Source organism: Colobus angolensis, unplaced genomic scaffold, assembly GCF_000951035.1.
Source record: "Colobus angolensis palliatus isolate OR3802 unplaced genomic scaffold, Cang.pa_1.0 Scaffold77, whole genome shotgun sequence".
NCBI classification, from domain to species: Eukaryota; Metazoa; Chordata; class Mammalia; order Primates; family Cercopithecidae; genus Colobus; species Colobus angolensis.
This window is the reverse complement of record NW_012121487.1, coordinates 3,653,580-3,677,464: the sequence shown is the minus strand read 5'-3', so window position 1 is coordinate 3,677,464 and position 23,885 is coordinate 3,653,580. Positions and strand designations below refer to the sequence as shown.

The window sequence follows — 23,885 nt, the reverse complement described above, 5'->3', positions numbered from 1 at the left end:
CTCTCCCCTTCACCGCTCTCCCCACTGGCCCCAGGCCACCTTCACACAGGAACTGAGATAGCATCATTCTGAAACCCGAGAATGGTTTGAATATTGCTCAGGTACCAAGAGGTGTTGCATTGGGGGAGCCAGGGACCTGTTTCTTCTCCCATGCCCCTTGCAAACTAGTCCTCCTTTAGGGTACCTTTTGCACATCATTTGTAGCTCATTTGTATGTAAACACAACCCACAGGTTCTAATTGGGTCTGTACCTGGGCTTGGAAAAATGGCTATCAGTGGGGTCCTTCTGGATTCCCCCTGGTCCCCTGAGCTCTCCTTCTTGTCAAGGGTGTTGTCAGAGGGGCCTCCTGTCCTGCATCCTCCCTGCTGTCCATTTGTGAAGTCTTCTCCTCAGCCACCCTTCTCTATAGTTGGTAAGTCTGTGCCTGCTTCCCTCTCTGGGCATCTGCTCCCTTTTGACCTGTGCTGGTATGGGAGCTCTGGAAGCAGATGCCCTGTAGTTTCTTTGAGCCTTGGGACCACTAGGATGGGAACAGATATGGGTGGATATTGCCAAATGGCCTCCCCGTCTTTGCTTCTCACATGTATACCAGGAAGGCCCTGCCTCTGCCTGTCCCAGCCCCCTGCCACCCACGAGGTTCACCCTGCCCCACCCTTGTCCTATCCATGGAGTCAGGTGAATCAGAGTCAAGCAGCCAGAGCCTTGAGAGCCTTTGAAGGGGAACTTTTGGTGACATGGATACTGTCAGCCCGAGGAGTCATAGCTGTGGCCTGAGGTCAGGATTCGGCAGGCCCTGGGGCCGTCAGAACAGGAAGGCCATCCTGACCAACCCCATCTCTTTGGTAGCCCAAGTCCTCCTGAGCCCTGGGCTCCAGATACCAGGCAGGGTGAAGGAGAGAGGGTTAGAAAAGAAGCAGCCAAGGGCCAGATCATCTGCGAGGGCTTCCTAGAGGAGGAGTAGACCAGACAGGAGAAGAATGGGGCCAGAAGAGACTGGAGAGGAGAGACTCACATCTGGAGAACAGATGCCCAGGCCTCTGGCTCCTGCCAGTTGGTTAGGTAATTAGGCAGAGGGCCAATTAAGGAGGTCCAGGTGTTCATTAAAACCTCCCTAATTGGGTAGGAGGGAAGTTTAGCCAGGATAGGCCTCCAAACCTTGGATAGGGTCAGGTTAAGGTATTTTGTGCCTACCTAGGCCCCAGCTACCCCTTCCTCCAAAATGAGGGTTGAGTTCATGTTGTTGCCTCTGGGCTTTCAAAGACCCTGCAGCAATGTGGGATGGAGAGCAGAAGGAAAAAAGGTCAGTACACACTACGCCTGCTTTGTAGAGAGATTTGTGGTTAGATGGGAGGAAGGACTGCCTAAGGCAGGGGCATCTCCTCCTCTGGCAGTGTTGGCACAGAGGTGGGAGCAGCAGTGGGGAAAGGGCCCTGGGAAGCATGGAATTATAAAAAGTGCTTTGGGCTAGCTTGATAGGGAGTGTGGATAGATGGGGCCTGGTCTTTTTAACCCTGACTTCTCTCTGTCAGACGATGCTCAGTGAATCTCTGTGGCTTCCCTGTCTTCTCAGCCCTGATCCCTCTCTCGTCCCAGCTCCCCCAGCTTGAGGCGGGGGTGGGGGGGGGCGGTGTAGGAGATCAGCCAGGGAGCTGGTTGCCAGGCGACAGTTGCCTAAGCAACCCCATCCTCTCCATCTCCATGTGCTCAGGGCTGCTCCTTAGAAGACTTTAGAGTCTCACCCTCTGCACCAGCCAACCTGAGGGTGGGAAGGGTTGAGGACTAGGATACCAGGCGTGGTTGGAGGGTGGGTGGTGTCCAAATCTTCAGGGGCCGTTGGGAGAGGAAGGGTTCTAGCTCCATAGAGGATAGAGTGAGAGGAACTGGTACTGCAGCAAGACTATTGGAGGTTAGACTGCAAGAAGGACTTCTCACAGCACCACAACAATGAAATAGTATTTTCTTCTTTTCAACAGATATTTCCTGACCTCCTTCTGACAGGAGATAGAGTAGTGAAAAAGACAGATGTGATTCCTGCCCTCATGAAACTTTAGCCTCATGGAGGAGCCAGGCGTTAAATAAAAGCATAGAATCATAGTTATTCACAATGGTGATAAGTGCTAGAAAGATTACAAGAGTGACTTTTCTGAGGGTCATGAAAACAAAGAGGGATTTATCTTCCAGTTCGGAGGAAGAGGCAGTATTGGTCATAAGCTGACAGAGGTTACATCTCAGCAAGAATTTGGTTATGAACTAAAGGTGCTAAGAGGGAGATAGTAAAGGGGAGAGAGGGAAGGTAGATGCTCTGAATCAGAGGAGCCCAGTAGTTCCTGCATTTACCAGTCTAGATTGACTTTTCAAGGCTAAGCCAGAGAATCCCATTTAAAAAGCCAACTATTGGTAGCCCCCTCCCCTTGCCCTCTGTGTGCCCTCCTCTCCTACCTTCCCTGCCAAAGCCCACACCACTGTAGCTCTAGAAAGCGCGGTCTTTGGATTGCAACGGGAAGGAGGGAAGCTGAAATCCCTGGGCTGGAGCCTTTGCAATGGGAACTTGGCAGACACTGGGGTCACAGGTGAGGAATGGGGTGTCTGGAGGTGTTTGGGGCCCAGGTGTCTGCTGGGCCACTCAGGACTGGCTGGGCTGGTGTTGCTCTTGTCCCAGGGTACCAGTAGGAGGCCCAGGGCCCATGGAGCACCTTGAGGACAAGGAGGAAGGGAAGAGGAGGCCGGACAGGTGGCTCACACCTCTAACCCCAGCACTTTGTGAGGCTGAAGCAGGAGGACTGCTTGAGCCCAGGAGTTCAAGACCATCCTGGGCAACATAGGAGGAGACTCTGTCTCTACAAAAGTCAAAAAATTGGCCGGGCGCAGTGGCTTATGCCTGTAATCCCAGCACTTTGGGGGGCTGAGGCGGGCGGATCACGAGGTCGGAGTTTGAGGCCAGCCTGACCAACATGGTGAAACCCCGTCTCTACTGAAAATACAAAAGTTAGCCAGGTGTGATGGCGCGTGCCTGTAATTCCAGCTATGCAGGAGGCTGAGACAGGAGAATCACTTGAATCAGGGAGGCAGAGGTTGCAGTGAGCCGAGATCACGCCACTGCACTCCAGCGTGGGCAACAGAGTGAGACTCCATCTCAAAAAAAAAAAAAAAAAAAAGTCAAAAAATTAGTTGAATTAGTTGAGCATGGCAGTACACACTCATGGTCCGAGCTACTTGGGAGGTGAGGTAGGAGGATCACTTGAGCCCAGGAGTTTGAACCAGCCTGAGCCACATAGCGACACCCTGTATCTACAAAAAAAAAATTATTAATAAATTATCTGGGTGTGATGGCACACACCTGTATTCTCATCTACTTGGGAGGCTGAGGCTGGAAGGTTGAAGCTGCAGTGAGCTGTGATTGTACATTCCAGCCTGGACAACAGAGCAAGACCCTATCTTAAAAAACAGCAACCACCACCAAAAAAAAAAGAAAGGTAGGGGATCATTTGAAGAGCAATGCATTTATCTGCATTGTTTTCCGTAGATATCCAGGCAGAGCAGAAGCTCTCCAGCTAGGCTGGGGAGCAGTCTTGGTAATGGGGCCGGTATTCCCAGCTCCTCCCCAATTCATAGATTCCATGTCTTCCCTCTCCTGCTTCCCTCATGAGCAAGAGACCAAGGATGAACTTTAGCATCTACTGTGGTACCTTAGGGGCCATGTTGAGTTGGGCTGGAAAGACTCCAGGGAAACTCAGCAGCCATTGGCAGTGGGAGCTGGGGGATAGGGGTAGGAGTTGTTCTCTGTCATCAAACACCTCTACCTAGGTAGTGGGCAGTGGGTGCAGAGGATCAGACAGTAGATGGGGGTCTACATCCCTAGACTCTGCAGTAGGGTCTCTGGGCATGGTGCTCTATGGAAGGGGAGCTCTGGAGGGGAGGGTGGGCATTCTCTGGTCCAGGCTTCTCCCAGGACCCAAATAGAGTGGCTTTAGAAAGCCTGGGCCCCGGTTCACTGTCCTCTTCCAACATCTTCCAGAATGCTCCACTTTTGATGCAAGGACTCCTGGAATCAGAGCTGGAGGGGTCCTGAAGTCATTCCGTGCCTCCATCCCATCCTGGGCCTTTCCAGTCCCCAAGGACTCACCCAGCCTGTGTAGGCACTGCCCACACTGGAGAGAATGCACCTTTTCTAGCCCAGGCTGTGCTGCCATCCTTGAGCCCCCTCCCATCCTGTGGTGCCTCCTGGAGTTGTGCAGTGCAGGGGCTGTTTCTCCTCCTGGCTTTAGCATGGAGCTGTTCAACCAGTGGGCTCTGAGGGGGTTACAGGTGTCCTGAGACAGCAAGTTCTCTGCCTGGTGCTGCCAGTGGCCTCCCCAGGGTGTATCATTTGGCCCTGTATTTTCTCTGTCTGCTTCAAGATGTACAAGGTTGGGAAGCACTACTCTTAGACTGAGCTTGGATTCTAGATGTGGCCCGTACCGCTAGAGCAGGAATCGGCAAACTATGGCCCGTGGACCAAATCTGGCCCATGCCCATTTTTGTAAATGTAGTTGTATTGGATCACAGCCATGCCCATGCTCATTCGTTTGTGTGTTGCTGTCTGTTGCTTTCATGGTACAGTGACAGAGTTGAGTAGTTACAACAGAGATTGTATGGTCTGCAAAGCCTGAAATATTTACTATCTGGCCCCAAAATGTCCATCTCCTGGTCTAGAGGAATGGTTTCATTGTTTTAAGCAGCACAACTCTTTCCTCAAATAAAAATCTTAGGCTGGGCGTGTCCGAAGGTAGCGAGTTAGCTCAATTGATTGTTCACAGTCAGTTACAGATCGAACTCCTTGTTCTACTCTTTCCTCTCTTCTCATTACTGCACTTGACTAGGCTTGTAAAAATAAAAATAAACCTTAGGCTTAAGCTCACTGAGGAAACAGATTGGTGTGGAGGAACTCTAGTTGAAGGGAGATATGGGTGCTACAGTGGGTGCCCAGGCCCCACTACAGGACTCCAGGCCCCAGCTCTGGTATGTTCTTGAGCCAGGGGCACCAGAGACATCCCATCCTGGCACCAGGTATACCATGCTTGTTGTTCACTGACTGGGCAGATGTCCTCTCAGCATTGTCTCCAGTCTAAGCTCCAGAATGGGAACCATAGTTCTAGGCCAGAGGAGCAGCTGGAGCACCCGGGTGTCCCTACTACAAGCAGGTTCTAGATAGAAGAATGGGCCATGGGATGTTCTCTGAGACCTGGACCCTTAGAAGCCAGGAGGTCCATTTACTCTGACCTAGAGCCTGAGGACAGCAGTGACCGAGGAGAAAGAGCCTGGGCCTTGGTATGAGCTCCAGCTTGTGCCTGGCTGTGGCATACCATTCCCTCAGACATACCATTGCCTCATGTTGAGGGTGGAGCTCGGATGCTGCCAGGCTCTCACAGGGGTGCTGCAAGCCTGGCCTGTGTGCCCAGGGAGCAGGGCTGGGGGTTTTGGGGGCTCAGAGTCCTCTCATGACCCTCCCCTTCCAGGAGGCTGTGCAGAAGGTATCCTGCAGACCATGAACTGAGCACTGTTCCCAGACTGTTCATGAGCACAGTGTAAGGTGTGCCAAGATCCACCACCCAGCGAGCCCCTCCCCTCCGTAGCACGAGGACCCTCGGAGAAGATGGGGAGGAAAAAGATTCAGATCCAGCGAATCACCGACGAGCGGAACCGACAGGTAGGGAAGTCTTAGAGCCACACGAAGCGGGTGAGGACAGGGAGCAGGCCTCTGCCTCTACTCCCTCCAGGCATTCCAAGAGGGCTTTGTGGAAGAGGGGAAACTATGAGCTATTACAGAAGGGGAAGGGAGATTGGGAGAAGAGGAACCCCAACCTCTTCACAGTTCCTGGAGCTCTGTGTCCCAGGACTCCAAGGCTCATCTGCTGCCACAGCTAGATGAGCCCATGTTCCCATCCCAGAGCCATATGCAAGCCTTAGGTCGTACCCCCAGGCACTCCCCATTTCCCAACAGGAATCCTCCCCCTCTTCTTCTCCACTGACCTCTTCATAGCCTCCAGCACAGAGGTGTGGAGTTCTGTCCACCTGACCCCTGCCCTTTCAGTGAGTTGGGCTCTGGGTTGTATCTCAGCTGTGTGTTGGCCTACAAGCACTAGCCTGGTCCTTCCCCAAACCAGGGACTCCTGAGACCAGGGGCTGTGTCACACTGAGAATGGGGGCTCCTGAGGGCAGGGGTAATGTCCAGCCATCCGTAGGCTGGGACTCCCAGTCAGGCCTTAACTGAGCCAGATCTGGCCACCCACCCATCCTTCTCTGCAGGTGACTTTCACCAAGCGGAAGTTTGGCCTGATGAAGAAGGCGTATGAACTGAGCGTGCTATGTGACTGCGAGATCGCACTCATCATCTTCAACCACTCCAACAAGCTGTTCCAGTACGCTAGCACCGACATGGACAAGGTGCTGCTCAAGTACACGGAGTACAATGAGCCACACGAGAGCCGCACCAATGCCGACATCATCGAGGTGGGCCCACATACACAGGCACCAGGACACACCCCCTGCCTGCATCCACATGGACACATGCCCGCGTTGCATGTACACGCAGACCTGCCTATGCACACACCCTGGTATACATGCCCCTTGTAGCCCCTCACCTGTGTGCACACACATGCAAACCCTCCTCCCATCACACAAACCCAGGGCCTGAGGAGGAAGCAAGGGCAGTTCAGGTGAACAGGCCGGTGCCAGGCTGCCGGCCCACACCCACCCTGACCTCTCCGAAAGTCTATCTTCTGTCGTCCAGCGTGATGTAACATCTCTCTTACCTTCTTGCATCCTGTCTTTCTCTTTGTCTCTCTTTCCCCACTTCTCCATCTTTTGGTGTGCTTCTGCACCTGCCTCTTCCTTTTTTAAATCTCCCTCTTTGTTTCCATCTCTCCTGCTGTCTCTGTCTGTTTGTGGGCCTGGTGGTTCTATTTTCTGTTTCAAAGAGAGCCAACATTGTGAACTGTTGAAGGACATAGGCTTTGGAATTCAGCTCTGACCTTTATTGGCCACATGGCCTTGGGCAGGTGCTTAGGCTTTCCTGAGCCTTGGTGCCCACCTCCACAAAATGGGGCCAGTACCCACTTTGAAGGGTGCTGTGTGAATTGAATGTCCCTGCTTCTCACGCTGAGGTGCGTGCACCTTGGGGGTACAGAACTTGTGCTGACGAAGAGGGTGCCCGGGAAGCCACAGGCCCACTCAGAGATTTGGAGGAAAGTCCCTTATTTTTATGTTAGAGAAGACAGATTTACTCTAGACTAGAAGGTAAAATTTGCATTCATTTTAAAGACAAAGCAAGTATCTGTAAAGCTATTTTGAGCATGAAGAGGGCAGCTTTGGAGTCTACTGCAGATCCCCCAGCTGTGCCTCCACTAGAGTGTGGGGTGGTCACAGTAGGGACTCAGTGTTCATCCCCCTTTCCTTTTCCACATCCCATTCCCCGCTCTCTCTGTCTCCATCTCTATTTCTCTCTTCCTCCTCTTCTCCTAAGCAGAGCCCAGGGGCTGGGATGAGCAGACCCCTGCCTACCTCCCCCTGGAGAACTCAGTACCTTCTGGTCAGGGCTTACCACAGAGTGGTCAGGCAGGGACTGGCCCAGGGCACCAGCCCCTTAGCCCATCCCCTGGAAGCCCCCTCCCTGCCTGTCACTTTGGAAGTACATGTCTCCCTGCCAAGGGCACCCCCAGGTTAGGCTCACCTTCCAGCCTTGTTCTCTGTGTTCCGATGGCTCCTACAAAGCCGATCTTCACACGGTGCCCCAGGAGGCACTGTCAGTGGGGAGGGGCAGGTGACATTGAGTCGGGCTGGGGAGATTCTGGGAACCCTGAGGAAGGAGGTCCGGGAAGAGGAGGGGCCCCTTAGGGAGGGGCTGGAAGGAACTCAGGTGAGGCGGGTGGGAAGGACTCTCACCCAGCTGATGGCAGTGGTGCGGTTACAGACCCTGAGGAAGAAGGGCTTCAACGGCTGCGACAGCCCGGAGCCCGACGGGGAGGACTCGCTGGAACAGAGCCCCCTGCTGGAGGACAAGTACCGGCGCGCCAGCGAGGAGCTCGACGGGCTCTTCCGGCGCTATGGGGTGAGCCCCACTCACTCTGTCTCTGTTGGCCCCCCTTCCGGCCCCTTCCCCCCAGGCGCTGCACAAGAAGCACAGGGAATGTGAGAGCCCTGAGGTGGACGAGGTGTTTGCCCTGACCCCCCAGACGGAAGAGAAATATAAAAAGATAGACGAGGAGTTTGATAAAATGATGCAGAGTTATAGACTGGCCGTGAGTAGTCGCATGGAGCAGAGCCTCCCTGTGGTGCATGGTGTGGCTTCGCGCCCTGGCTCTCGGCTGCCCTGATGGGTGCTCCGCTCTGAGCCATGCTCGGGTTCTTAATGACCTCTGAGGAACCTCTGACCTTGGTCATGATAAACCTGCATCCCTTGCTGAGACTCTACTGGGATGGAGCATAAGTTGTAAGTTGGAGAGGCCTGAAGTGTCCCCCTCGCCAGCAAGAAGTGTGTAGATGACATGAGATCCTTAGAGGACAGCAAAGTGGAGTGTGCTCTTTGTCCAGATGTTATTTTGGGGGAGAGGCCTGCTTGGGCTTTCTTTGATAGCCCAACCAGAGACACTCAGCCTTGTGTAGGGAAAGCAGAACTGCTGAAGGGGAAGGCAGCGAGGTGGGGGTGAGCTCTCTCTGCAGCAGGCCACATGGGTGGAGACTGCAAGAGAAATGATGTCCCGACTTGTGGCACAAGCCTTTAACAGCCGTGTGTGTGAATCTGGGTCTGTTCTCAGGGCCTCTAACCTACTCCCCGTGTGTCCTGCCTGGCTGAGGACTAACCCACCTCCACTAGGGGGTGTCCCTGGTCCTGTCTGCAGTGAGCAGAGCCCTGTTCTCATTCTCTGGGCCAGAAATGGACCCAGAGCTTCTCCCCAAAGTTCTTCCTTGTTGGGAGTGGCAGGCAGGACTCCACAAGGGCACAGGGCAGGGAGCTTGAACTGCTGGCCCTAGGATGTGTAGCCCGGAAATGAGAAGAACCCTTGCCTGCCCTCCCAGGAAAAGTAGGATCCATGGAAGGGGTTGACCTGGCCTGATCCTGCCCCTCCATCTTTCTGTCTAGTCAGCTGTCCCGGCTCCCAACTTTGCCATGCCTGTCACGGTGCCCGTGTCCAATCAGAGCTCACTGCAGTTCAGCAATCCCAGCGGCTCCCTGGTCACCCCTTCCCTGGTGACGTCATCCCTCACGGACCCGCGGCTCCTGTCCCCCCAGCAGCCAGCACTACAGAGGAACAGTGTGTCTCCTGGCCTGCCCCAGCGACCAGCTAGTGCAGGTGAGTGGGCTGGCAGGTGGGTAGGTGAGGTGGAAATTAGATGTGATGGGGACTTTGGGATTCCATTTTCAACGGCGAGTATTTCTCTTCACCTACCACAGCATTCTCCCATTTATGTGACTCCTGAGGGAAGAGAGTATGACTCTTCCTCCTGGAGTCATCTCTTCATGTTCAGTCCCCAAGACTCACTCTTGAAGGGGGAGTGCTGTCAGCTCATCCTGGTTCTGTTTTTCCTCCAGGGGCCATGCTAGGGGGTGACCTGAATAGTGCTAACGGAGCCTGCCCCAGCCCTGTCGGTGAGTGCAGCTATCCTTCTACCTGGAGGTGGGGAGGGGTGCCCACTCAGTGGCCTCAGCGGGTCCAAGGACCAGGAGGGACCTAGATGAGAGGAGAGGAAGATCCCAGAGCCAGAACTGGATGAAGAGTCAGTTAGAGATTTTTAAGCCCCTGGATTTTGTTTTCTGTAGCAATGATTGGTGTGGGTGATCAGCAGAGATGGAGGCTCAGGGAATTCTGGGCAAACTGTGAGAATGGGCCAGCATTTCTAGTTGGAGGGGAAGACCCAAGTTTTTGCAGTTGAGTGTGGTTGGGATCTGGAAGATGAGAATGCCGGGCGTTGCCCAGACAAACAACAGGGACAGACTCACGTAAACACTCACACAGTCTCTCACACACATACGTGCATTCTCCCTGTTACAGAAGTATCCAGATGTTAGATGTGCACTTGTGAGCACACATACATAAGCCCCAGAAGAGGCTGGGCGTGGTGGCTCACGCCTGTAATCCCAGCACTTTGGGAGGCCGAGGTGGATGGATCACCTGAGGTCGGGAGTTTGAGACCAGCCTGACCAACATGGAGAAACCCCATCTCTACCAAAAATACAAAATTAGCCGGATGTGGTGGCTCATGCCTGTAGTCCCAGCTACTCAGGAGGCTGAGGCAGGAGAATCGCTTAAACTCAGGAGGTGGAGATTGTGGTGAACTGAGATCATGCCATTGAACTCCAGCCTGGGCAACAAGAGCGAAACTCCGTCTCAAAAAAATAAAAAAATAAGCCACAGAAGAAAGGCTGTCCCCCACCCCTGGCAGCCGACAGCCCCTCCTACCCTGTGCCGTTGTCCGGCTGGGTGACTGTGACTTCGAATGTCACGATTGACGTCACCCTGACATTCCTGCCATTCCCAGAGTGATCCGGGAATTGGGATGGAGGCAGGCACACACTTCCAGAGCAGCAGTGTGCTCTTAGGGGACAGAGCAAGGAGGCATTTCTGACTGTGGTCACCCTCACATCCTTGGACCTCAGCATCCCCCTGCTCAGTTTTGGAGCACTATGTAATACCTCCCTGGTGATAATTGTGTCACAGGGTCAGAGGAAATTAAAGGAGTGGGTGAGTGTCACCCTCTTCAAGGAGAAGGTCAGAGAAATGCTTGTAGAACTCAAGGGAGCAGTGACACATAGAGACCCTTGAGTCCAGCATGTGGAAAGTGGGAGAGAGCACTCACTTGGCCTCCAGCCAGCTTTGTGGCCCTGGGCAAGTCGGTACACTTCTCCCAAGCATGCTCTAGTTTCCTCTTCTGTGAACAGGGCTAATGTCCTGTCTGTCTTGCAGAGTTAATGTGAGGATTAAATAAGATAATACATGTGTGAAAGGCCTGTGTGGATTGTAGAATATGGAGCAGATATAAAAGATTGTTATTACATTTGTTATTACCAGGCTAATTATGGTGGTGGCTGTGTTATCTGTCTCCCAGTGCCAATAACACCATCACCAACAGTGAATGGCTTGTTTCTCCCAAGCTGTTGGCAACTTGTCACGTGTTGATCCAAATCACATCATCCACCCCCAGCTCACGGCAAATGGAGCAGTCCGAGTGGTTGTGTTGGTTTGTCATGGTGACCAGGCTTCTCAGTGAGGCCCAGATTCCAGGCTGCCGCCCCTTCCACATCCTGGTCATGGTGGGTCCTGTCTGGGGGAGACTGTAGGATCTCAAAATGCTGGACTTCCTGCCTGTGGAGACTAAAGAAGAGAGAAAACAGGGAGAGGCTTGGGTACAGAAGAACCTCTTGGCCGTCGCAGAGCCTAGAGGCAGTGGTTGCTTTCCAGTTCTTCCCACGGACCTCAGAGTCCCATCACCGAGTCCCATCACATGAAGCTTGGAGTTAGGGAAACGAACCTAAAGATTCAGGAGTAAGGGGTACTTGCCTCCCATTATTCCCAAGACATGAAGTGTTTAGGGAATATCAGATAGCTCAGCCCCCACTCAAAGCCTGAATGTGGCTTTGAAAGGTTCCAGGTGACAGGAGTATTGGTGTGGGGAAGTTAACAGGGCTGAAGGGTAGGCCTATGTTTTTCCTTTTACCCTCATGTTGTCACTTCTCCAGGGAATGGCTACGTCAGTGCTCGGGCTTCCCCTGGCCTCCTCCCTGTGGCCAATGGCAACAGCCTAAACAAGGTCATCCCTGCCAAGTCTCCACCCCCACCCACCCACAGCACCCAGCTTGGAGCCCCCAGCCGCAAGCCCGACCTGCGAGTCATCACTTCCCAGGCAGGAAAGGGGTTAATGCATCACTTGGTAAGTGGGTGTCTGGGCCAAGGGTGGGGGCTGGGGAATGGAAGAGTAGGGACAGGGAAAAGAGCAGACCTCTAGCAGGAGAGATGAAGGCTAGCCAGCAGTTAGGACTTCCCGGGAGAGATCATGGAAGCATGACTTTTTATGAGCTTTTTCTTCCCAGAGGACCTTTTAAGAGGTTGCAACACAAGAAGTACCAGCCTAAGGCACTAAAAAGGGACAGGAGGTGAGAGAGAAGGTTCTGTGATGGGGAGGATCATAGAAAGGATTTTCCACTACAGCAGAAGGGATGGGGGATTAGATTGTGAGCATTTCCTAACTGGTGGAGATTGGGATGGAGCATCTCTGGAAATCAGTCAGGACAGTGACTCTGCCTTTGTAGGCTGGGTAGAGCCATCCGACTCTTATGCAGAGAAGTGACTCTAACAGCTGTGGGGACAGCGGTCGGGGGGAGGGCAGTGGCCAGAGACTGAACATGCCCTTGGTTTTATTTCTGCTCTCAGACTGAGGACCATTTAGATCTGGTAAGTGAGGCTGTGAGCTGTTTGCTGTGGCTTTGAATTCTGGGTATTGCTCTACGGTCCCTCAGCATGAAGTACGTGTGCGTCCTTGGCCTCTCGCCTGTGCGCAGACTGTTGCTGCTTCTTCGCTTAGTTGCCAGGAGCTGTGCTTAGGTGCCAAGTGGGATTCAGAGGTGAATGGGGCGGGGGTGAGAGGTCAGGCGTGTGTGTGTGTGTGCCTGTGTGTACATGAATGTCTGCATGTGGTGTTACATTCATTCAGACATGCCTTTCTCTGTATGTACGTGTGCGAGGGGGAGTGGGCCAGCCCAGGACTCAGAGGCCCCACCCTGATGCCTGTACTAGGCCCACTAGTCCTCTGACTCCACTCAGGCCCACACTGCATTCTTGGGATCCAGGACAGGATCCCTGTTAGGAGGGAAGTCAGCTGGAAGGAGAAGTCAGTGTTTCAGAGGAAGCCAAGGCCCAGGACCAGGCTGGACTTGTCCTTCTTGAGGGGGGCGTCCCACCTCCCCTGTCTCCCTGTGCTTCCTCCTGCACTTAGCCCATGGCATGGGCACTCAGAGGCATGCACAGCTGCTCATTTTCCTCCTCTCTCTCACACACTTACATACTCACCCCCAGCCAGGAGTGGGGCGGGGGCTCCTCCCTCCCCATCTCCCTGACGGGAGGCCAGAGAGGCTGGAAAAGGCAGGCAGGCTTTGGCGGCCAACACGGCAGCAGTTTCGGCCCCAGCGTGGAGTTGGAATAAACAAGTGACTCAGCGGCAGATGGAGCTGACAGCCCCACACACGTGTGTGCATACGCGCAGGCACACGCCACGCCAGGCCCCACATTCCCCTCGCAGATGCCAGCACGCCTCTGCCAGGGCGTGTACTGCAGTGTGATGGATGGAGAGTGGGCTCCAGAGGGACAGGGCATGGACGATGCCTCCCTTCCCTCACTCTGCACTGGGAGGCTGGGCGAGTGTCAGTGCTGGGGCCACAGGGCCAGCACACGTGCCTTTATCTTTGCACGTGTGTTGGTGTCAGTGAATCTGTGTGTGCATGTTTCCCTCCATGGATCTGAGTGTCTCTGTGAATGCACCAACGTGTCTTTGTGTATCTGTGGGGGCCTCCGTGCTAAGACACCCCACCTTGGCTTTGGGATTCAGGGACCCCACCTTGGCCTCGGGATGGAGGGCCAGCATGAAGCTGCCCACCTATCAGCCACCTCCTGACAGACAGTTTTCTCCTACAGAACAATGCCCAGCGTCTTGGGGTCTCCCAGTCTACCCATTCGCTCACCACCCCAGTGGTTTCTGTGGCAACGCCGAGTTTACTCAGCCAGGGCCTCCCCTTCTCTTCCATGCCCACTGCCTACAACACAGGTGAGTGTTCATGTGACATGTGCATGTGTGCACCTGGGCTTGGGGCAGGCAGTGGCCAGACAGAAATGCTAGATATCCCCCGGACAGGCCCCATCTGAGGAGGGCCATTGATTTGGGGGAGCCCGCACCTAATTATGGTTAACAGATTTAGCAAATAAAAGCAAAGAATGCTTTTAAATTCGAATCTCAGATAAAATAAGTAGTTTTTTAGTACAAGTATGTCCCAAAAACATTCTTCTGCTAATGTATGTCCCAAAGACATATTTTATTTTTGGGTTTTTGTTGTTTTTTTTTTTTTTCTTTTTTGGAACAGGGTTTCGCTCTGTCGCCCAGACTGGAGTGCAGTGGTGCCATCTTAGCTCACTACAGCCTTGAACTCCTGGGCTCAAGTGATCCTCCTGCCTCAGCCTCCTGAGTACCTGGGACTACAGACACATGCCCCCATGCCTGGCTCCTTTTAAGTTTTTTTTTTGTACAGACAGGGTCTCTCTGTTGCCCAGGCTAGTCTCAAATTCCTGGTCTCAAGCAGTCCTTCTGCCTCAGTCTCCCAAAGTGCTGTGTTACCGACTGTGCCCAGCACCAAAGACATACTTATGCTAACAAATTATGCATTGTTTCATCTGAAATTTGATTTTTTTTTTTTTTTTTTTTTTTTTTTTTTTAAGGCAGTCTCTGTCACCCAGGTTGGAGTGCAGTGTTGTGACCTTGGCTCACTACAACCTCTACCTCCTGGGTTGAAGTGATTCTCATGCCTCAGCCTCCTGAGTAGCTGGGATTACAGGAACGCGCCACCATGCCCAGCTAATTTTTATATTTTTAGTAGAGACAGGGTTCTGCCATGTTGCCTGGGCTGTTCTCAAACTCCTGAGTTCAAGTGATCCACCAAAGTGCTGGGATTACAGGCATGAGCCACCGTGCCTGGCCGGCGTTGTTTATTTTTTAAATAGTACTTAATGGAGGAGGGAGCCCCTGTCCTCAGGAAGCCTGCAGCCTGAGGAGGAGACAGGACAGAGGCAGGTCTGCAGATGATTCAGGCTGACCAATCTCTAGGCTCCAGGTATGGGGAGTGGTAAGGGGGACATGGTCAGTTCAGAAAAGCTTCCTGGAAGAGAATGAAGGAATGAGGGAGAAAAGATCAAGGAGGCTGAGGAGGCCAGAGAGAAAACACAGTCAGGGTCAGTTTGCCAGCTTCCTGGGAAAGCCACATGGGGGCTCCAGGGCAAGGCGGAGGGGGAAGAAGAGCGTCTCTCCTCTAGTTTTGGCATGGTGGTGGAATGATGATGGGGGAGGGAAGGAGGAAGAGGGAGGAAGGTTGGAGAAGGGGATCTGAAGGTAAAGAGTCACTTAAGGACATGAGAAAGGTCTCTGGATAGAAGAATTCAGGTAGGATGCCCAGTGCCCAGGCCGTCCTGGGTCCCTAGGGCCATCCTGGCCTGTGTCACCCACTCACACCTGCACAGGAACAGTCTGTGATACTCTCAGCCATCCTTGCCTGTACTCTTAAGCCGCTGTGTCAGGAAGGACTTGCCAATAAGGAAATGCCTTGTCCCCTGGTTTCAGAGCATTCATGTGGCTGGGGAACCTGGGCTCTTTCCAGCTAGAGACCTCTGCCTTCCTCAGGTTCTCTCACACGTGAATGGTTATGTCAGGCCAGTTCCTATGGTGAGTTTAGTCTGGACCAAAAGACCCATAAACCTCTCCCCCTTCCCCAAGCCTCCCAGAGTTGTACCATGCTAGGTTCCAGACACCAGTGCAAATACCCACAAAATCCCACCTCCTCCCCACGTGTAAAAATCCAGAACCCAGGCCGGGTATGGTGGCTCACACCTGTAATCCCAGCACTTTGGGAGGCTGAGGCGGGCGGATCATGAAGTCAAGAGATGGAGACCATCCTGGCCACATGGTGAAACCCTGTCTCCACTAAAAATACAAAAATCAGCTGGGTGTAGTGGCGTGTACCTATAGTCCCAGCTACTCTGGTGGCTGAGGCAGGAGAATCACTTGAATCCGGGAGGCAGAGGTTGCCATGAGCCAAGATCGCACCACTGCACTTCAGCCTGGTGACAGAGTGAGACTTCCCCTCCAAAAAAAAAGGAAAAGTTCAAACATAAAAAGACCGGGCATGGTGGCTCATGCCTGTAATCTCAGCACTTTGGGAGGCCGAAGTGGGCAGATCATGAGGTCAGGAGATCGAGACCATCCTGGCTAACACAGTGAAACCCTGTCTCTACTAAAAATACAAAAAATTAAGCCAGGTATAGTGGAATGTGCCTGTAATCCCAGCTACTCGGGAGGCTAAGGCAAGAGAATCACTTGAACTTGGGAAGTGGAGGTTGCGGTAAGCCGAGATGACGCCACTGCCCTCCAGCCTGGGCAACAGAGTGAGACTCCGTCTCAAAAAAAAAAAAAAAATTGCTGGGTGTAGTGGAATGTGCCTATAGTCCCAGCTACTCGGGAGGCTGAGGCAGGAGAATTGCTTGAACCTGGGAGGCAGAGGTTGCAGTGAGCCGAGGTCACACTGCTGCACTCCAGCCTGGGTGACAGAGTAAGACTCTTGTCTCAAAAAAAGAAAAAAAAAGAAAAATCCAGAACCCAGCCCTCTGTATAGGAAAGCCCCTCGTGGCAGGTAAGAGAGCTGGAGGGACTGCCTCATGTTGAGGGACCAGACTCTGGCTTGTGTGTCTGTGTATAGTTACCACCCAGGTGTCTGTGAGCCCCTTCCCTTCTTCCTTGCATGTGCACCCATGTGTGTGCCCAGCCCCAGGCACACATGTCCTGGCAACTTCAGAGACAGCTGCTTCAGAAGACACACCCTGTGGGCGCGTCTCCCCATCTGTAAGAGGAGTGAGTAGACAGGAGGTCTATGAGGCTTTTCCAGCCCTGCCACTGGGCCTCTGGGGCCCAACCAAAAAAACCAGCCCTGAAGGGGGGGTGGCCTGGGGACAGTGACAGTTGGCAGAGGGCAACTCAGACCATTTTTTAGACCACTTTTCTGGAGCTGTTTATCAGGGACTCTATGAGGGTGGTTTTCTGTTTTTCTGCCATCTTCTTGGGCCAACAGTCTTTGTGAAGCTGGAGGAAAGTTAGTTGGTGTCAGCCAACCTGGGACAGGCACTCAGGAAGGCTAGACTTAAAGATTCTCATCTGTCACTCTGGCATGAAAGCAGTTTCTGCCCCCGGGCCACTCTTGGAGCCCTGCTGGGAAGTGTGTGAGATTTCTCATCTTCTCTCAGAGACCACAGGCTCCCTTTCCTCTTGTTACAGGAGCAGCTAAGCAGATCTCAGTTTAAACAGCAGGTGTTTTCAGGTGACCCTAGGTGTATAAACAAAACCCCAGTGAACACATTGCTGTTTAGTTATTCACTGTTTACAGTCCTTGGCTGCAGTTCAAGTTCCGGCTGGGGGTAATCGGGCTATGGTAATGCCTCATGTGAGGACCTGGCCCCTTGTTGACACTGGCTGCAGAGGCCTGGCTGTGGTGGCTCTGGGAGCAGACCAGTAGGCTGCCAGGTGGCCTTGGGCCATGCTCCTCCTTGGAGAGCCAAGCCTCCCAGTAGATAGGGCTGGAATCTGGTGGGACAGTGCAGGGCTGGGAGCTAGTCTCCACCACTCACTCACTGAGGGACCTTGGGCTACACTGTTCTGGGCTTGGCTTCCTAGTTTGTAAAACAAGTGTTAGAAATAGTTGATTCTGGCTGGGCGCGGTGGCTCACGCCTGTAATCCAAGCACTTTGGGAGGCCAAGGTGGACGGATCGTGAGGTCAGGAGTTCAAGACCAGCCTGACCAACATGGTAAAACCCCGTCACTACTAAAAATACAAAAATTAGCTGGGCGTGGCAGTGTGCGCCTGTAATGCCAGCTATTTGGGAGGCTGAGGTAGGAGAATCACTTGACCCTGGGAGGCGGAGGTTGCAGTGAGCCGAGATCACGCCACTGCACTCCAGCCTGGGTGACAGAGCGAGACTCTGTCTCCAAAAAAAAAAAAGAAATAGTTGATTCTAGGGCCTGGTTCTGCCCTTGCTCTGCTTTTCAAATAAGCATTTCAAAACTCCTGGCCAACGTTAGGAGACTAGAGCCAAGCACAGATCCCCCTTTAGAGTGAGATTTAAAGGTAATAGAGTCCTGAAGTACTGTCTTATCTCTGCCACTGGCTTGCTCCATGACCTGGAGCCTGTTCCTCAAACTTGAGGCTGCAGTTGCCTTATTTGTAAAGTAATAATAGGTAAATCTTTTGATTATTTTCTATGAACCAGACACTGTTCTACATGCTTTTTGTGTACTAACTTGCTCAATCCTCACAACAGCTGTGTGATGTAGGTAGGATTATTACCTCCAGTTTATAGTCAGAGTAAGTAACTTACCCAAGGTCACATGGCCTAAGTGGAGGTAGCCTGGAAGTTTGACCTCATAGCTCATGCCTTTAACCTTATTGCTATATTGCAGAGATAATACTATCTTCCCTGCATAAAAACAGAGGTCTGGAGCAAATGACTCGCTGAGTAATAGCATAGTGGTGGAGTATTAGGATGATTGAGGGATGCATTCCCCATCACTGCCCTCCCACTACCAGAGTGCAACCTCAGGGAGGACATTTTCTTTCTTTCAGAAATTCTTTCTTTTTTTTTTTTTTTGAAACAGAGTCTTATTGCTGCCCAGGCTGGAGTGCAGTGGTGGTGCGATCTTCACTCATTGCAGCCTCCACCTCCCATGTTCAGGCGATTCTCCTGCCTCAGCCTCCCGAGTAGCTGGGATTACAGGTGCACGCCACCGCCTGACTGATTTTTTGTATTTTCATAGAGATGGGGTTTCACCATGTTGGCCAGGCTGGTCTTGAACTAGGGAGGACATTTTCTAAACTCTCCCAAACAGGATACAGCATGAAACAACAGCGCTGTGTAAATTAGGAAACATTCCGTGATTCTATTTATTCTGTGACAGTGCAAACATCAGTTTCTTCTTTAAGGTAGACGTTTTATGATGTAATGAACACCCCCTCATGGGGAGATCTGCTGGAACCTTGACCAGCTGTGCTCCCGGCATGGTGCCCTTGCAGCCCCTCTGCCCCGTGGGCATGAGGCCTCAGGGGCTAACTTGTGTCCTCTGTGTTTACATGTGTGTGTGGACACAGCAGCTCAAACCCTGCTGCTATAAATTTTAGGTATTGACAGCTGAGGAGGCTTGGGGGCTGTGCCGGAGGTGGAATAGTAGTTGCAGGGATTTGCCTCTGAAGCCCTATTCACCAAGCTTTTACCAGGGCTCCCCACTACCTTAGAAAGGCAATTGGAGCTTTGGGCAGTGGGATATCATAGTCAATGAGGCTTATTCAAGATGTTATAGTTGCTGATTGAAAACTTTACCAGTACCCACCAAGATGACTTGAAATATAATTGGCATTGGCAGTTTTTGACAGTCTTTACAGAGACTGAACCAAAAAAATTTTAAAAAGGCAGTTGGAGACTTGCCAGGTGAAAAAAGACAAGTTAGACATAGACCTTCTCTACTTATGTTTTTCCATCTTTTTATTTTTTAAATTGTTATTATGAAAGTGATACCTACACATGATTTTTGTTTGTTTGTTTGAGACAGGGTCCCACAGGTTAGAGTGCAGTGGCATGATCATAGCTTACTGCAGCCTCAGCCTCCCAGGTTCAAGCAAGTCTCTTGCCTCAGCCCCCTGAATAGCCGGAACTACAGTGCATGCCACCATACCTAGCTAGTTTTTAAGTTATTTGTAGAGATAGAGTCTCTTCATGTTGCCCAGACTGGTCCCAAACTCTGGGCTCAAGTGATCCTTCTGCCTTGACCGCTCAAAGTGCTGGGATTACAGACATGAGCCACTCGCCCAGCTGACTTTTTTTTTTTTTTAAGTTCAACACTGTTTTTAAAAACCACCTTGGTGGGGCACAGTGGCTCACGCCTGTAATCCCAGCACTTTGGGAGGCCACGGCGGGCGGATCACGAGGTCAGGAGATTGAGACCATCCTGGCTAACACGGTGAAATCCCGTCTCTACCAAAAATACAAAAAATTAGCCAGGCGTGGTGGCGGGCGTCTGTAGTCCCAGCTACTCGGGAGGCTGAGGCAGGAGAATGGAGTGAACCTGGGAGGTGGAGCTTGCGGTTAGCAGAGATGGCGCCACTGCACTCCAGCCTGGGGGACAGAGCGAGACTCCATCTCAAAAAAAAAAAACAAAACAAAACACCTTGGTCAGACGCGGTGGCTCATGCCTGTAATCCCAGCACTTTGGGAGGCTGAGGTGGGCAGATCACTTGAGGTCAGGAATTTGAGACAAGCCTGGCCAACATAGCGAAACCCCATCTCTACTAAAAATACAAAAATTAGCTGGGTGTGGTGGCATGTGCCTGTAATCCCAGCCATTTAGGAGGCTGAGGCAGGAGATTTGCTTGAACCTGGGAGGCAGAGGTTGTAGTGAGCCAAGATCGCACCGCTGCACTCCAGCCTGGGCAACAGAGTGAGACTCCATCTCAAAAAAAACAAAACAAAAACCACATCTTTTAATCCTGTTAAAACACAGCACCTCATGGTTATTATGACTTAGGTTTCTTTAACTCTGAGTACCATCTTCACTGAATTTTTGTGGTCTTCTGGAATTCTTTACATCTGTCATTGCACACTCCCTGTCCCCTTACCCCACCGTCTTCCTGGAGGCAGCTCCCTCATAGGAGCCTTTGTGCTCTCCCCAACTCCAGGTTCATCCTCACTTTTCCTCCATGCAGATTACCAGTTGACCAGTGCAGAGCTCTCCTCCTTACCAGCCTTCAGTTCACCTGGGGGGCTGTCGCTAGGCAACGTCACCGCCTGGCAACAGCCACAGCAGCCCCAGCAGCCGCAGCAGCCACAGCCTCCACAGCAGCAGCCACCGCAGCCACAGCAGCCACAGCCACAGCAGCCTCAGCAGCCGCAACAGCCACCTCAGCAACAGTCCCACCTGGTCCCTGTATCTCTCAGCAACCTCATGTGAGTCCTAGGGAGACTCCGTGTGAGTGTGTGGGAAGGGAGAACTGAGGAGCGGGAAGAGGAGGGCCCTCTGGGGAGCTGGGTTCCCTGCAGGGTTCTAGTGGACATCCTGTGAGGCTGTGCACTGCACAGTCTGTTAGGCAACAGTGGCACCCCTGGGGTCTCTTGTATAGACCGAAGAGGCTCATCCTGAACCCCTTCGGAGAGCCAGCCCCAGGGTAGGGGGTGGGAGGTGGGGGGCCCTGGGTTGCAGAAGATGACATGGGATGGAAAGAGAACTAATATTTCTTATTTCCCTTCTCTTCCCTTCATTTGACCCTCTTCTGATCACTCTCCATCCAATTGCCTCTCCCCAATACCCCATCCCCCATATTCTCATCCTCTGTTCTCTCTCACTTTCTGTCTGGTGTCCTATCCCTTGTTCTGTCACTCACCCCCTCTGTCTTTATCCCTTGTACCCCATTTCCACTGCCTGCCTCCAGCCCGGGCAGCCCCCTGCCCCACGTGGGTGCTGCCCTCACAGTCACCACCCACCCACACATCAGCATCAAGTCAGAACCAGTGTCCCCAAGCCGTGAGCGCAGCCCTGCGCCTCCCCCTCCAGCTGTGTTCCCAGCTGCCCGCCCTGAGCCTGGTGATGGTCTCAGCAGCCCAGCCGGGGGATCCTATGAGACGGGGGACCGGGATGACGGACGGGGGGACTTCGGGCCCACACTGGGCCTGCTGCGCCCAGCCCCAGAGCCTGAGGCTGAGGGCTCAGCTGTGAAGAGGATGCGGCTCGATACCTGGGTACTGTAGCATCACCTCTCCTGTCTGCCAGTGTCTGCTACACCCAGGGACTGCCCCGCGTGCCCCCAACCTGTTTTATTTCCCACCCAAGAGGCCTTGTGGCCGGCTAGCCCTTCCGCCAGCCCTTCTAGGGCAGCACCAACACCCCTTCACCCCTGCCAAAGGCCCATCTTCTCCCTCCCTCCAGCATTAGTCCTTCTGCTCGATGACTTCCTCCCCTCACAGCTGGCCCTGCCACTAGAATCCTGGCCCTATGGGGAGAGGGGAGTGGGGGGTGCATACCCGTAGCCTGGGCCACCCCCTCACACCCCCTTCTCCATCTCCTCTCTTCACAGACATTAAAGTGACGATTCCCACTCCCCTCCTCTCAGCCTCCCTGATGAAGAGTTGACAATCTCACCGCCCACCCTTCCCTGCCCCGAGCTCCTCCCGCTCGACCCCCACTTCCTTTCTTGTGCTCCGTGTCCTGTTGACGGTTACATTTGTGTATAATTATTATATTATTATTATTATTATTATATTTTTTTTAATTTGGATTCTCGCTTTGGAGAGGGGGATGCTCTCATCCCCTCTTTCTGTACCCCCACCATTTTCACTGGCTGGGGGGCTCTCTTTTTCGCGGGAAGGGGGGACACTTTGCACGTTGTACACATATGCTGCAGGAAGGGGGTGGGGGGCCCAATAGGCCTTTGGGAAAGGACAGGTGCCGAGCCCTGCATGTGGAGCCCTCCCACCCCACCCCCAGATAGAGGGAAATAACCAAAAAACTACCAAACAACAGAAACCCACACTCTAGACTGAAACCCCAAAGTGGGCTTGATGGGTGGGTTTGTGTTTTAAGGGGAAAGTGAGGCAGAGGTTCTGAAAAGGGTCTCTGTTTTTGGGTTCATGTAGCCATAGGCACATGGAACAGAATACCTAAGCCTGGCCCCCAAATGCCCCTGCACACACACGTGCCACACCTGTGCTGATTCTTGTGTGTGCTGCACCCCCAAGGTGTGTGGGTGCTGGCTGAGCTTTGGGCTGGGACGGCAGCCTGGGAATCTGAGGCTGGGGACAGGGGTTTGAGGTGGGGGCCTCTCTGGAAGCACATTTGGAGAGAAAGACAGAGAGCCATGACGAGAGGGCTGAGGAGGGCAGAAGGGCTAGGCAGGGGGCAAATTGGGCCCCTCCCTTCCCCAGCTTTTCTCTAAGATATACAGTGCAATAGCTCCCCACCCCTCAGTTGACACCAGCCCTGTAAAGCTGGCCACATTGTGCAGGGAGAATGGGGAGAGGGTCTTCAGTGAGGTGGCTGGGGTGAGAGTCGGCCTGGACTTCCCTGGGGTGCTCCAGGCCAGAGCTCTTTGATCGGGGCGAGTGTGGTGAGGGGATGTCCTTGGCCTTGCACACACACTACCTGGGGGAGTGGGCACTGGGATGGTCTGTGGGGTGGGAGGTCCTACGGATGGGTCCGTAGAGGTCCCACCTCCCTCATTCCTCCTTGGCCCCTCTCCCTAGCTTCTCCCGTTAGCTCCTTCTGCTCCTGACCCCGCCTCCTTGCTCTTGGCGCCCCCATTGTCTCTGGCTACCTCCTTGTCCCACCACCTCCAGGCCGCATCCCACCTTCCCTCTTGGCTACTGTAATTGTAAATAGCGACCTTTGGAAAACGTTAGCGGTGTAACAGTCCAGGAAACTGTTTTTTTGTTGTTGTTGTTGTATTGATATGAAATGAGATTCTATTTTTGTCAAAGTATATTGTAATAATAATGACTCAAACGGCCCGTACTGTACAGATGAGATTCTTCTGCTGTTGTTCTTGCTCCCCTCCCCTCCTCTGAGTCCGCCCCTCTCTGCTGCCTCCTCAGCGGGGCAGTGGGCAAGGGGCCCAGGGGCAGCCGAAGTACGGGGTCCTGAGACCTCAGGCAGGATGGGAGATCAAACCAGAGGGGGCAGGCTCCCAGCCTGCTCTCTAGGATCACCCCCCGCCCTAAGGGGCCTGGCCTGGGGTGACGTAGGCAGGCAGACTGTCTACCCCACTCCTTCACACAAGCCCAGCTCCTCTTCCCAAGGGGTGCGGTGCTCCCTTGGGGTTTCCTCCCAGTTGGAGAGTAGAGTTAGACAAGGCCCAGTTTTGTGTTAGCTGACCGTCTTTGCCCGCCTCTATGACCCAGCCTCTTGCAGTATTCCCATACTTGATGCAGGGAAGGAACCAGAAGCAGAGGAGCCTCTATGCAGGTACACACGTGTACCTGAGTGTGTTCATGAGGGCATCTGGTGTTTATGTGTCTGAGTGTAACTTTGTATTTATGTGTGTGTGTGTGTGTGTGTGTGTCTGGTTGCACG

The 23,885-nt window shown here is 53.1% G+C and overlaps 1 protein-coding gene across 3 annotated transcripts in view; it reads left to right on the top strand.

Annotated features, from left to right (window-relative positions):
* The window catches only part of MEF2D (myocyte enhancer factor 2D), a 35,346-nt gene extending 12,012 nt beyond the window's left edge, over positions 1-23,334 (top strand). For 2 of the 3 annotated variants that reach the window (XM_011928429.1, XM_011928430.1), the window contains 11 exons: positions 5,497-5,687; positions 6,287-6,490; positions 7,950-8,087; positions 9,120-9,330; positions 9,570-9,626; positions 11,715-11,905; positions 12,406-12,426; positions 13,663-13,792; positions 20,530-20,770; positions 21,253-21,559; positions 21,895-23,334. In XM_011928429.1, coding sequence (XP_011783819.1) covers positions 5,634-5,687; positions 6,287-6,490; positions 7,950-8,087; positions 9,120-9,330; positions 9,570-9,626; positions 11,715-11,905; positions 12,406-12,426; positions 13,663-13,792; positions 20,530-20,770; positions 21,253-21,559; positions 21,895-21,906 — 1,566 coding nt within the window. In that variant the 5' untranslated portion in view covers positions 5,497-5,633 and the 3' untranslated portion in view covers positions 21,907-23,334. The remainder of the gene's footprint in view (positions 1-5,496; positions 5,688-6,286; positions 6,491-7,949; positions 8,088-9,119; positions 9,331-9,569; positions 9,627-11,714; positions 11,906-12,405; positions 12,427-13,662; positions 13,793-20,529; positions 20,771-21,252; positions 21,560-21,894) is intronic. The other variant, XM_011928431.1, reaches the window with a different exon arrangement.
* Positions 23,335-23,885: the final 551 nt, after the last annotated feature.